The sequence below is a fragment of the Pituophis catenifer genome, unplaced genomic scaffold (assembly GCF_029215685.1).
Source record: "Pituophis catenifer annectens isolate HBS135680 unplaced genomic scaffold, rPitCat1.0.hap2 SCAF_3, whole genome shotgun sequence".
In the NCBI taxonomy this organism is placed as follows: domain Eukaryota; kingdom Metazoa; phylum Chordata; class Lepidosauria; order Squamata; family Colubridae; genus Pituophis; species Pituophis catenifer.
In genome coordinates, this window is record NW_027256883.1 from 165314682 (window position 1) to 165329731 (window position 15050).

A 15050-nucleotide genomic window follows, 5' to 3' on the forward strand; every position below is an offset into this window, starting at 1 on the left:
ATTCCGTCTTGCCTGCATATTTCTAAATCTATATTTTGTATTTACAACACTCAGTGGATTTTCCATATGACATGAGAGCAGTGTTCTTTATTTACCAGTAATATACTCCATATTCCTGTAAACATTTTGTGAAGTTTGTTGTAATGGTTATCCCACATGCAAGAAAAATACATACATGCATAGAAATGTTGAATATAAAATGTCTAGAGGATTATTGGGCCCATAATGGTATCGGTACACCCATGTTTCAAGATTGTCTTAACTCCTCTGCAGTGTAACTCTGACCTGAAGTATCAAGGTATGAATCCCTCCATAACTGCTCTTTCCAGATTTTGTGCCCTCTCTGTAACAAGTCTCTTCTTCCATCAATATCTTAAAATATTTCTCTGAGAATATCTCATACCCTCTGCTTTTGATTGTGGCTCTGATTGTACTTATTCTTTGGAAAATACTTTGGCATAGACCCATGATGACGAATCTATGGCATGCGGGCCCAAAGTGGCACGCAAAGCCATGTTGCCCGGCATGTGCGGCCTTGCCTGTTTATTTTCTGGGTTTCTGGCATGCATGCATGCGCAATGATCAGCTATCCTTTGGGTGCCGAAAACCGGTGCACACATGTGCTCTGGCCAGCTGATTGTTGGGAGTGTGTGCACTGGAAGTTCGGCTTTTCTGGAGCGCGATCCCTTCTCGTGCGTGGCAGTGCTGAAAACGGCCCTGATGAGTGTGTGCACGCTGACATTTTTGTGCAACCTTTTCAGCACTTGGTGCTGAAAAGGTTCGCCATCACTGGCATAGACACTAGCATGGAATACAAAGGAACAAGGAGTTAAAGTTTTTAAAATACTGCTGTTTAGTAGCTAAGTTTGTTCAAAAGTGATTGTCCTTAACTCATCAAATTGGATGAATTAAGATGAATTGTTTTAAGGACCTGCCAGCCTATCTTCATAGCTCTTTTCATGAGTTTCATAATTGCTTGGTCCTTGCTCGCCCTGCAAATCTGAATGGCTCTTCATTAAAAAAAGTCCTTAATTCTTTACGTTATTTTCAAGTATTCTTTTTCACAAATGATATGAATAGGCAACAGTAAAATTAGAAAATAAAATCGTCCAATGGTTCACAATTATGAGGACTTCTGCTCAATCCATAGTGGCATATAGTTTCATTTGAGCTTTCCTTAACTAACTGCCCTTTTTACTGCTGTAGTAGCTGGACGGCTTCCTACTGTTATAGCCCAATGTGCTGGTTCTGCTATTTCAAATCACAAGTCTTTAATTCCGTAATTGTCATTCTCCCATGGATATACTCTGGAAAATTTTAATTAAGTTTTCTAGACCAAAAATATAACCATGATCTGGTCCCTCATATCCCGAGTCTTTGTAAGTTGTGTGAGCAAAGTCTATCATGCGAACATCAACTTTAGGATGGCTATTTCCATGTGAAGCAGAGCAGACTATGTTTTGATAATGTCCCTGAGGGTCATTTTCTGAAGACACTGTTTTCTCCAGTCCCTCATAGTTTATGAGAAGTGAGCTAGAGAAGAACCGGTAAGAATTTTGATTTTTGATGACAGATAGCAGAGTATTCAGCTGAAACAAAATTGGTTCCACAAGGTCTGTTCTAAAATGATTCCCATTGTGAAGGAACTGGCAAAGGGCTTGCTTGAAGCCATCTGGTGAAAGTTTTCGTCCATAGTACTTATCCTTACAAATATATTGGATGGTATCTGCCTGGTAAACCTTGAATTAAAAACAATAACAATCTATATTAGCCATCTGTTTTGCAGATTGTAATTCGTTAAGTGATTTTATATACTCCTTCTGAAAGCCTCAATAGTACATTTTGAATGTGTGCGTTAGAAGCTTATTATATTTATCTTTATCACCGCAAGGCAGAACTACAAAGTCCTGCATACAGAGAACTGAAATGTTGAGAAAGTACAAGCTGGGATCAAGGTTTTGCATTCATTTTAACATTATTTATTATATTTGTATAGTATCTTTCTTTTCAAAGTCTCTTTAGTGCGTTCTTTCAGTAAACCAATGACGTACTTGGGCTGAGCTAGTTACTGGTTTCCATGTTACCCAGCAACATTCAGAGCTACTATATCATCTTTTTAAAAATGTATATGTCAAAGGATTTAATTTAATAGTGCTTGATGGCAAAATAAATTTATACTCAGGCAATCCTGTTCTGAAATTTACTTTCAGTTGCCACACTGACAGAAATGACTGCTTTGATGATTACACAGCTGCAATTATTCAAAGCCACAGGACAGCTTTGTGTTCTAAGGAAGAATTTATTTAGTAGATGATTGTCTTTGACTTAGATCATCTGCTAAAGTGTCTCTCTATATTAAAGTAGTTAGTAGGAGGATCAAACCCTAAAATAAACCTGCTGCTCTAATATATTTGCTTTATATGAATTATCCTTATTTTTAGTGGCAAAGAAGCTGATGTTTAGCTTTCTTCAGAGTGTAAGGGTAATTCAGATACATTTAAATAAATGGGCATTCCTCATCCGAATAGTGGACCATAGTCATTGCATATTTGTGTCTCTATACACTTGCTTATCTTAGATAAGAGATGACATTTTGTTGTGATTGCTATTTAGTTTAGTATTAGCTGCACTGTGGTGGGGTTTTCAGTGATTTTCAACATGACCAATCTTTTCCCCAAAAGATTTCAGAAGTGTATACATAACTTTTGCAAATTATTTTTTGGAAAACTGTAATTATCACCGATCAACAAGCATTTCAGATATATTATGTCTTTCTAAGCACAGACCTAGGCTAACACAGAGATGCTTGGATGGAAAATCATATTGGAATTTAATTTATCCCCCCACCCCCTGTTTATTTACAATCACTAAATTCATGGTACTATTTCATGGTAACACATGTAATTTTCAAAACAGATTTCTGCTCACCTGCATGCCACAAATACGGACTCCAAGGGAGGCTGATGTACTCTGTTCACATTTCTTTATTTGGCGTGCTTTCTTCTCCTCTGATGCATCATCACCATGCTGCCTGGTTCCCATTTTTAAGTCCAAAACACATGGGTATTTATATTTGGATACAACATTTTCTAGTAAAAGAAATTCTGGATGTACTAGTTAAGGAAATCAGTACTTTACTTAGGTTTACTTTGCAGTTTTCCATTAGTTTCTGTGCTTAGCTTCTTGTTTCCATTTCAGCTCATTTATCATGAGAAATGTGTCTCAGAGCTATCTGTCCATCATTTTCTATCCTTGGTAAAGGTCAATAGAATATTTTTTCTTAGAGAGGCCAGCAATCAATGTACATACATTGAAGGATAGTTTTAATTACAAGGTTGGGCTTTCAGATACTATTAGGATGTGGGTATCATGGTTCCTTGAATACAATTTCTAAGTGCGTAGTCTTTTTTAAAAAATTATATCTGAAAAGATATAATTTCAGCACAAATTCAAAATTTTGTTGTGTCTCTGTATAACATTCTAGTGGAAATGCAATATTTTAAATATTTTTATAATCTGGATTATAAGAATCCAAAATTCTGAGTTGTTACACATCAAATATAAACAGTGAAACTAAAAAAATATATGAGATGCAAATTTGGTTTCCTGCAAATGTTTACTAAATAGGCATGGTAACACTTTTGTTATAAGAATATCTAGAAATAGGATGCATAAACAAGATTAACACTGTTAATTATTACTATACTGGAGATACATGGCTGCCTTTGTGGTAATTGTTAAGTGCTAAATAAATTAAATTCTGCATTTTTGCTATTATAGACAAATCCAGATCAAAATATTTGAGAGTAAGTTTCATCAAGTTTAGTGTGTACATTGCTGCAATCTTGGTCCCACTGAAATACATGTTTACCAACATACCCAGTGTGTAATTTAGACTTAAAATGTTGTTTTTGTCATTAACATATTGCACTTAAACTTTTGATAAACTGTCCCTTTTATGTTTATACTTATAACAGCGCTAGCAGCCTTTAAAAAGTACAAATTATCAATTATACATGTGTACTGTAATGTTCAGCTAATTCAGGAAAAAAGATACGGTGAGGTTTATTTTCCTTATACTTGGAAGACATGCGATTTAGATGCTGCTTGTGACAGTGCAATCCCCAAGGATTAAAGCTGTTATTTGCCTCTTGGTTCCCATTGGCATCCTCCATAAGTGATGATACATCTTGGTGGTACTGAAGATCTGTCTGCAGTCGTGTGTTCCCATGGCAGCTAGACACAAAGGAATCTGATTATCTTATTGTCTGGAAGGAAAAGTTTACCACTATACATCTCAGCATATATACATATTTCTATATCCTTGTAATATCAGCCAGATTTTAGACATAGTATTAAACCCATGTAGTCAGAAGTAGGATTCTGCAAGTCCACAATTCAAACTGCAGCCTGACAGAGCCATTTGGTACATTGTTTAGAAGTAAACCTTACTGAGTTCAGTCTGACTTCTTCTTAAGAATGTGGGCACTAAACTGCAATCTTCATTGTGAGACAGAATGCTAAGGATTGTAACCTTGTTGTTGTTAGTTGCAAAGTCGTGCCCGACCCATCGCGACCCCATTGGACAACATTCCTCCAGGTCTTCATGTCCTCTACCATCCTCTGGATTGTAACCTACCCAGGGTTAATAATTGTAGCACTATTTACATATAGGCAATGCACACAGTTATCAGTTAGTCATGACCAGCAAGCAGTTTTCTGATTAACGAATATAGGGAAACTTTATTTTATAGTTTAAAGAACAGCACAACGAACCAACACTTTAATTGAGAATAAATCCCCCAAATTGTGCAAATAATTCAGACATAGTCCATTTTTATCTAAAAGAAAAACATTCATGAGCTTAAGGTGCCTCTTCCCTCCCTTCCTGCCAATAAAAGAAGATTAGATAGATCATCTTCCTCAATTACTATATTGGTGAAGTTAAGCAGCTTATTCTGTCCAAGGGCAGCCTCAAGGTATATAAAATCTGTTTGACTTTGTCATCTATTATCTTAGATGGAAATCAAGTACAGTATCTGGGCTGGAAATAGAGGCAATACAAGCAAGATTGTGATTGGCAATGGAGGAATAGGTACAATATAAATCTAACAATTCATTTTAAAAATATTCATGCTAGTACAGTTTTCTGGCAAGTCAAAATAATTGGATAATCCTAGAACTCATTTGTGGGGCAAGGCCCATACATAAATGTGGGATTCATGTTAGTAAATCACTGGATGGAAACCAGAAAATTAAGCTTTCTTCTTTTGTATTGCATTTCTGGCTTTTTGTACTGCTTACCTGCTTTCAATGACATTTGTGAATGGGCTGTGATTCCATTTGACAAATGTGTGATCATTCTTGCTGGTTTTTGCTTGGTTGAGTTTCTGCCATATTGTCATTGAACACTCCTTTGAGGTGTTATCCAAGGAAGTGTGATTATCTGTGTGTGGGCAGGCTACAAGATTCAGATTTCCCATGCTATCCTTCTTGAGGTACACAGATATTATACCTTTAAGTGGAAAAATAAATTGCATCAATGTGGAAGAATTGATATGTAAATTCATATACATAAAATCTGATACAATCCCAGATTTCTTTTACTAATTTAATAAACGTTCACTGTTAATTTGAGAACCCTCATATCAGGGGTGAAATCCAGCAGGTTCTGACAGGTTCCGGAGAACTGGTAGTGGAAATTTTGAGTAGTTTGGAGTACCCGTAGCAGAAATTTTGAGTAGTTTGGAGAACTGGCAAATGCCACCTCTGGCTGGCCCCAGAGTGGGGAGGGGGAATGGAGATTTTGCAGTATCCTTCCCCTGGAGTGGGGAGGGAATGGGGATTTTGCAGTATCCTTCCCCTGGAGTGAGAAGGGAATAGAGATTTTGCAGTATCCTTCCCCTGCCCTGCCCACAAGCCATGCCCATCAAGCTACACCATGCCCACTAGCCACGCCTACAGAACCAGTAGTAAAAAAAGTTTGGATTTCACCACTGTCCCATATTCAAAGCAAATAAAATAAACTGTAGCTCTTCATACAGAGTTAAACTGCAGTTCAACTTGTCACAGAATGCAGTGATGATTATAATATTGAACAATTTTAAAAGATCAGAAACAAATTCATGGAAAGAAAGGTAAGCAATTACAAGTAAGTATTAATTATGTCTATGTAATACAGCTGCATAACAGAAACAACAAGAAATTTGTTACAAATTTCTAGGGAATGCAATTAAGAAACTGCTTCAGCCCTCAAGCTTCTATCAAATTCTGGTGGGCCTTTGTGGAAACAAGATGTTGCATTATGTAACTTTTGATCAGATCACAACTGAATTCTTTTTATTTGCTCGACATTTATTCCAAACCATGTTTATATGAGACTTTATAGAGAAGTAAGAGAAGGCCTTGAAGAAAACTGATTGATTAAATGCCATCAAGTCAGGGTCAGTTTCTAGTGACCCCATAGTTTTCTCTATCACAATTTGTCCCTAACGTGGTCCTACAGGCATTTAAAAAATGCACACATTGCCGTTGTAACTGAGTCCATCTATTCATTCTACTCTTCTTTTTCACAGTATTAAAATGTGATTATACAAAAAGAATAATAAAGTAGTATTGGAAGGGACACTGGATATCCTCCAGTCCAACCCTCCATTCAAGCAGGAGATCCTATACCATTTCAGATAAATGGCTGTCCAGTCTCTTCTTAAAAACCTCCATGGACAGAGCTCTCACAACTTCTGAAGGCAAACCATTCCACTGGTTAATTGTTCTAATTGTTAGAAAGATTCTCCTTAGTTCTAAGTTGGTTCTCTCCTTGATTAATTTCCATCCATTGCTACTTGTCCTCCCTTCAGGTGCTTTGAAGAATAGATTGACCCTCTCTTCTTTGTGGCAGCCCCTCAAATATTGGAACACTGCTATCATGTCACCCGTAGTCCTTCTTTTCACTAGACTAAACATACCCAATTCCTGCAATCGTTCTTCATATGTTTTAACCTTGTTGGTTTTGTTCTTCTTCCTTAGTTTAGCACTTGCACATAGGTAGCTTGTGGTCCACAGTTAGCACCTGACCATAATTTTAATGCTATAACTGAGTTGCTATACCTCCTTTTAACAATAGTATGGTCACTTAATCTTATGTACTCCATTTGATGATGTCCATATATAGGCATTGTTTAGTTGTGTGAAGAAGTATTAGTTAAGAAATCATTGGATACAGAAATTGATAATTAGTTCTCCTGCTTCATCTCCTGCAGCAACTATTAGGAAAACATGAACTTGGCCCAGGAAAACAAGGAAGTACAAGAAAGAACCCCAAGATTGCTTTGCCTTGATTCTCTTTGATATAAGAGGTAGAGAAGAAGAAATACTGACAGAATTTCTATTATTACAGCCTATATCAGTAAAATAGTGTCCCCAGTACTTTATGTAGTGTCTTTTTCCTGACCTAGGTTATCCTGAAGGGCTGACAGATATATGTTATTTTGGTGTGCTGCCATTTCTTTAAAGTATGTGGAGATGTCAACTATGGATGGGGGATAATCAATCTCTCCATGTTCATATTGATCCAAAATTCTTGCTGTGTGCTCAAGCTCCTGAGTTACAGGAGGTTGGCAAGCAAAATAATATACTCCAAAGGCCTAATCCCTGTGTCGGAATGTTGGGTGTGTCAAATTGCCCCCGTAAAGTAGAGAATAAGGATATAAGTTAAATTACACAATCAACTGGATTGTGTAACCACAACCACAGTCAACCCTGTCTTTCTTTCCTTTAATTTTTTTTTAATTTGATTTATATGCCGCCCTTCTCCGGAGACTCAGGGTGGCTTACAATGCGTTAAGCAATAGTCTTCATACTTTTGTATATTTATACAAAGTCAGCTTATTGCCCCCACAAACTGGGTCCTCAATTTACCTACCTTAGAAAGGATGGAAGGCTGAGTCAACCTTGAGCCTGGCGGGATTTGATCTTTCATTTCATTTCATTTCATTTTATTAGATTTCTATACCGCCCTACTCCCGAAGGACTCAGGGCGGTGCACAGCCAAACAATAAAAACACATACAATACAAAATTTAAAAATAGAATAAAATCGAATTAAATAATTTTGGCCCAGACAAATTTAAAACCCCAAACTTTTAAAACCCATTTAAAATTGAATATATAAAATACTAAAAGATATTTAAAATTTTAAAAATCTTTTATAAAAGAGGGGGAAAATTAGGCCAGGCCGGCCTGGTGAAATAATAAGGTCTTTAAGGCGCGGTGGAAGGTGCGCAGATCCGGGATCCTCCGTATCTCTGGGGGGAGCTCGTTCCAGATAGTAGGTGCCCCCACAGAGAAGGCTCTCCCCCTGGGGGCCGCCAGTCGGCATTGTTTGGCTGACGGCACCCGGAGGAGCCCCTCTCTATGGGAGTGTACCGGCCGGTGGGAGGCTATTGGTGGTAGTAGGCGGTCCTGCAAGTACCTGGGTCCTAAGCCATGGAGCACTTTAAAGGTGGTAACCAAAACCTTGAAGTGCACCCAGAAGACCACCGGGAGCCAGTGCAGCTCGCGCAGGAGGGGTGTTACATGGGAACGCCATGTTCTTACTTTAATTGCAGACAGCTGGTCTTAAATTACAGAGCTCTGTCTGTTGAGCTATCCAGGCTCCCTTTCAGTATGATTCCATGTCCTCCAATTTGGGTAAGGAGAGGAATCTAGAGAAATCTTGGCAAGAAAACTTTGTCTGTATTCTGATAGGCATCTTCACAGCACCAAAAGAGTTGAGAGAAATTAACTATAAAGTCTTCACAGGTTAAGGTTAAGATAGACAGAGAGATGATTGATAGATAGGTAGCTAGATAGATGATAGAGATAGATAAAGAGATAGATATTTAGAAATAATTACCATAAATTAAATTAAAATATATTATATCTCACTAAATATTAGAAAACGCTAGTATACTTGCTTAATTTGTTACCCGTGTTTCCCTGAACATAAGACTGGGTCTTATATTATTTTTTGCTCCAAAAAATAATGGCTTATTTTTCAGTTAGGTCTTATATTTGGGGAAATATGGTACTAAATGTGTCTGTCCGGCTGATAATCTTAAATGGGGTACTTATTTTTGGGGTAGGACTTATATTACGAGCATCCTGAAAAATCATGTTAGGGCTTATTTTCCGACTGGATCTTATTTTCGGGGAAACACAGTTCTGTTGACTGGAGATTTCAAAATCCTTTAAAATTAAGCTAAACTTGGTCTACACAGCTCTAATTCCAGGACTGACCTCTCTAAAAGACAAGCTATGAGACACCCTATTCCTGCATTTCAAATTGATTCCAGTGCCCATTCTGTAGGCATTCTGAAGCTATCTGATTAGAAGGTTCAGATTTACTATTATATACAGTCTTTTCCTTGAACTTCACTATTGAGTGGTAAGAGAGCATGAAGTGCCTTTAATTTCCCCAGATGAAATAATCATTTTTGGAAATCAAATAAAATCCAAATCAGGCAAAGAAGATTACTTTAAGATTTGATTTCACCCCAATGTAAATTGTGATTAAAAAGTAGTATAGCCATATTATCTAGTCTTAACCTTTCCTTAAGTTATCTAGAGTGCTGCTTTGCTTGTTCTAAAATAGAACAAGCTCTTTTTCACATTGCCACATATGTGACATTTGAGTAATCTGCCTTGCCCTAAAATAATACACCATGGAAAGCAAAAGTGGGAGCTGTCGGTTACTAAGAAAGTAGAACTTGTTGTTGAAATATGTTAGAAGTTCTTCCAAACAGGAACAAACATGACATAATCAAATTAGAATAGTCGTCTCATATGTTTGTATAATTTTTCAAATGCTGAAGGCTCAGAAGTAATGGGTAAAGGACTTGTATTATCCTCAGTACTGTTTTCTTGGACAGCAATTATAAATTAAGTAGTTGTTTCACTTGTAACATTGACCAAGAAAACTTCTAAAAGTTATTTTATTAACCCCACTGTTAAAAGTTATTTTATTAACCCCACTGTTATACTGTGGAATACATAATCTTTACTCTGACATATGGTACATGTTTTTACCTTAAACAGAGCATCCACATTTTTGTTTATTCTTACAATGCTTATTATTTATTAAATTGTTATCTTGCCTTTATTACTTTATAAATAACTCAAGGCAGCAAACATACATAACACCCCTTCTTCCTCCTATTTTCCCTGTGAAATGAATTGTGCCCAGCTGGTTTTCATGCTTAAGGCAGAACTAGAACTCACAGTGTCCTGGTTTCTTGGCTGGCACCTTAACCATTACATCAAACTGTATAATATATGTGATACCCAGCCAAAAATGACTTAGCCAACAAACACAGTTGAGCAAAGTCATGGTTAAATAAGTAGCTATCCTCCAAGTCTGTTTCAATTATGTAACATTGTATCAGTAAGTTAGGATTTGGGCTTAATGGCTTTTTAAGATATAAAATTGCTGCCATTTCAAAATGAGATAAATACCCACGGTGAGAATGGGACAAGTATGTGCCATTATATGTCCCAGGGGTTCAGTAGGCAAAGAAATTAATCTTAATGAGCACAGTCCAAAAGTTTTGAAAAAAACATTTCTCTCCCAGTTGGATAGTGCCAGAAGCTTTGCAAACACTGTTGCAGCAGAGAATTGGGGGCTGTATGTCTAGGTAAGCCTTAGATCTTTACATTCAGTTTAGGTCTGCTACAGATTTATTCTGTACTGTTAAAATCACCTGCTGTGGTAGACAAAGAAACTGTGGCTTCTCCCACTGGTTCTTCTATCAATCCTTTCATCCAAGCTGCTAAAAAGCAAAATGACTACAAGATTGGAAGGGGGAAATGGCTAAGGAACGGGTGGGAGAAATCACAGTTATTCAGTCTTTTCCTACTTTCAAAAGGCATAGGACTAATTCTATATCAATGCAAGGCAAATCTAATTTTGAAAAAAAAAACACCTTAGTATTTATTCCATGTAATAAACAATGCTCTGTAATTCTATATTTCAGCCATGCTTCTCCTGTTGACTTAAATGGGGCTCACATGGCTGAGGTGTCAGACACCCTTTGACATATTTATGCCATTCCCAATAAAGCCTGGCGGGGACACAGTTGCAGCTCATAGTCTCAAATGACAGATTACTTTTGATCATAGCTGGTGGATGAGGCATCTTTGACCTTTTGATGACACATCAGTGATAGTGGGCCATCTTCTCAAGGATATTACAGATTCTACTTAGTAAGCATAGCATTTTCAATTCTAGCTCTACTTCCTCTCAGCTGCCCCTACTGAGAGTCTTGCATAGCATTGCTCTTTTATAGGCACCCCCCTCCTCAGCAACATGAGCTACCTGAAGCAATATCTGAATAATTTTAAGATTTAGATGGGAAGTCAGGGCAAAGCAAAGTTGTCAATTCACTATTTTTAATCTCAAGCTATACCTTTACTTACATACACACACACACACACACACACACACACACACACACACACATATATATATAAACCTGCTCACAATATGGAGATTGCTAGGATCTGTAGCTCAAACTTTTCAAGGGACAGAAGTAAGGGGATAACTTTAGAATCAATAGCAGTTGTTACGGTAATTTGCAAACTAAATATACCCACAGATACTAAATGTAGAAATTGTGATGGAATATGAAATGTTTCCATTCCAAAATTCAGCATAAACAATTGACATTCTTATTTTTATCCACAATTGACAAGAAACTGTATTTTTGTATTCAGTTTTTTAAAATAATTTATATATCAGAGGACTCCAAGGAATATATCCAAAATTCATTTAAAATTGCATAGCAAAAAAGTTGCTGCATAGTTGCTGCATTTTCTTACTTTACTAAACTTGTTTTGCCTGTATTTAACATTCATTACATTTTCCTAGTTCAGAGGTCTCAAGATGTGCTAAACACCTGTTCTCATTTACTGGTAAATCTGGATGCAGTTCCTTTTTCCATCTGTTTAAAAAAGACCAGAGAAAATACAAGAGTATATCTGAAAGATATATCTATATCTCATCCAACACCTGGCATCTGTATTGCAGTCCTAAATTTATAAAAATGAAGAAGAAATATGTGAAACAAGGGGTTTGTGTGTATCAGAAGGTTTTGGTGTGATAAGGTATCAATTTCACTGTCAGATTTAATCCCCTTAGTCTTTGGGATCGTATGATATCAAAGCAGAGCTTTAATTATATTCCTCCTCTTTATATCAAGCATGCTGAATCAGCTTCCTCTTAGTGCCTAAAAATGCTTGCTCTATGTACCCAAAGAGACAGGAGAAGGCCATTCTGACTCATGAATCAAGTTGTCTATTTTTGTACTTTATCTAAAAATGGGGACAGATTCAATCCTGAATTGTCAGGTCGAGAGGCACATTTCATAACTAAAGCAAAACAATTTAAAAATAACCCTAATTTATAAGATGGAATAGAATGACAAGTACAGGAAGGGCTCTGAAGAACCAAGCCAGACTGAGAGTCTTAAGGCTGCAATAAATGCTGTTGGTGTTTTTTTAAATTTGTTTTTGAAAAGAGGGCATTTTATCGATCAACTATAAACTTGGGGAAAAAAACCAGAATGCCACTAATATGAATGGATTAGCCTAAAACAATGGATTCTTTGTACATTCTATGAGATGAAGAAGTTGCTTTCCAATTGCTTGTTTTGAAAAGAAACATTTGGAGGTCTCTAATAGGCGAGGGACACATAAGAGCATTTCCTGCATAATTTTTTCTTGACCCAAAGGGTGGTAACTGAGTAGAAAAGAACTAAACAAGTGGACCTTCCCTTGTTATACAGGCTTCCAAATTGTTTGGAGGAAGGGCTCATGCTACTGTTGGCATGTTGTTTAAAATTTAAAATCCACAACAGCTTTTGAATACTGCAGGACTGCTCATCAATCTAATGAAGAGAGACCATAGAACCAGAAAATGTTTCTTATGGTGAAATTTCTACACTGTGATAAACCATAATATACTGGTAGTTGGATTTTAAATAGCATCTTGGGAAAGCTAGGTAACTCTGTTTAGTAAAATATGAATTTTGGTTAAGTAATTGTGTTTTTTCAATAGGCCATGGCCTATCCTTTCTATTTGCTCAGCGGTGGGCAGCTGTGGCCCTTTTACAACCTGTGGACTTCAATTCCCAGAATTCCTGAGCCAGCTTATAATATAGCCTGTTTTTTTGTGTAGTGCATGTGACCCACAAAATGACTTAGGGTAATAGCATATACTAATTTGAAAGACTAATCATTCAATTAATGGCCACTGTCGTTGGAAGAGTGGATACATTGTGCAATTGCCACTTATTCCAAAGAAATGACCATAACATCTCCTACTGGGGTTGTGTCTACTGCTCCTACAAAGCCAACTGGAATCACTGAGGGGCAATTACAAACTGGTAAAACTCTTGGCCACTTTCAAGCTTTTACTTTCCCCACATTTTAGGTGCACTTGAAGATGGCTGCCTGCCAAATATGCATCTTTCTATCTTCCTTCCTTTCACAGAAGAGAAAAAAGAAAACAACATAGGCCAAGTGGTCTATTGTTCTTAAAGTAACCTTAAGCTTTCTCTATGACAATCCTAGGGGTAAGAGCAAAAGTGGGGAGAAAAATCCTGACATCACGATCCATATTTGGAAGATACTGTGGATACTTTAGAGAAAGCTGTTTAGGTAAAACTAGAGATGAAAAAGACTTGCAAATAAAACAATGTGCCAGATTCCAATTAGCCTGTTGCAGCATAAACAGTCAAGACTCTCATTGCACCAATATGAATTATATGTATGACTGTAGAATTCATCAACATATGCAACATAGTTTCAGCACATTTATTATTGCAGGGCTCAAACTTGTTTGGCTTTGTACATGGCAATGGCAGGCAGAGGAGAATATTTACAGAAGGTATCAGGTTAGAAACATCTCGGCAATTCTTAGAAGCTGTTTTGCTTTGAGTCTCTATAGCTCTGCTCCTGGATGTGTATTTTTAAATAAATAGGCACATTTATTTACTGCCATGTGTAACATAAACCTGAACAAAACCTACTTGAAAATAAGTCTAATCTCATAATGAGCTCTAAACTAGACAAGTAATTTTGGGAGAGAAGATGTTGCCCAAAGGAAGGCATTTATTTCAAGGTTGTCTAATTTGTACTGAAATGAATAAAAAGACGGTTTTATCTGGAAGTAGCCTTCTGAAATAGTGCTAGCTTGTAGTAGACTTAATTGGTGGAAGCTGGGCAACATTTTATAAAGTGATATCATTACATAATGGCTCTTAAACTACCTCAAAACCTCCAGGAGTTATAAATATATGCAACTCTATAAAAATATCTAACTCCATAACTCCACTGGTGAATCCATGCCAAAAATATAGAGCTATTTCTACTGACGTTCAGCCTGACCTTTAGTTTTCTAGGAAAGCGTTCAGATTTTTTCAAAAGTGATGTCTAAAGATATGTTGATACCAGGCCAGATGAAGGGATTTTTTGGGGTGGCATGCCCTAAAAAATTATAGGGGACTAGTCAGTGGAATTTGTATTTAATTCTAGTATTCCGAATTAGGAATTCCATTACCATACTTGTAGGAAAACTAGATCCTTATTGTAAAGGTATTGAATGACAGTCATGTACAGCAGAATATCTGAAGCAAAATTATGAAAACCCGTTCCTTCATATTTTTAGTTTCAAACAGCTGTCTGAAGAAACTTTCTAGTTCCCAACAAACCTCTTTATGACTTAACACTCCAGCCTGCCATTTGAAGCAGCAGGCTGGGTATTGCTGTGTAGAATTTACTTTTGTGAAAGTGCTTCAACCTATTTAAAATGGCAACACTTTATGTGAATTCCTGTGGTGGTTTTTGCAGGCATGAAATGCCTTCTTGCTAAAAGTAAAAACTATATACTGAAACTACAAAGTCTTGTTCCTTTTTTGCCCATCAAAAAGTAGTTGCCTTTGAGTGTAATTACAAGGATACCTTTGAATGCATTTCACATGATATACAGTATCTGTGAAAGATTCATATATCTGAGCT

General features: G+C 36.8%; 1 protein-coding gene across 1 annotated transcript in view; it reads right to left on the bottom strand.

Moving 5' to 3' along the window:
* IP6K3 (inositol hexakisphosphate kinase 3) overlaps positions 1 to 15050 on the bottom strand; it is a 29804-nt gene continuing 14754 nt past the window's right edge. The window contains exons 3-6 of the mRNA XM_070939705.1: positions 5305 to 5515; positions 4058 to 4236; positions 2929 to 3104; positions 1 to 1739 (exon numbers count right to left, since the gene is read on the bottom strand). Coding sequence (XP_070795806.1) covers positions 1287 to 1739; positions 2929 to 3104; positions 4058 to 4236; positions 5305 to 5515 — 1019 coding nt within the window. The 3' untranslated portion in view covers positions 1 to 1286. The remainder of the gene's footprint in view (positions 1740 to 2928; positions 3105 to 4057; positions 4237 to 5304; positions 5516 to 15050) is intronic.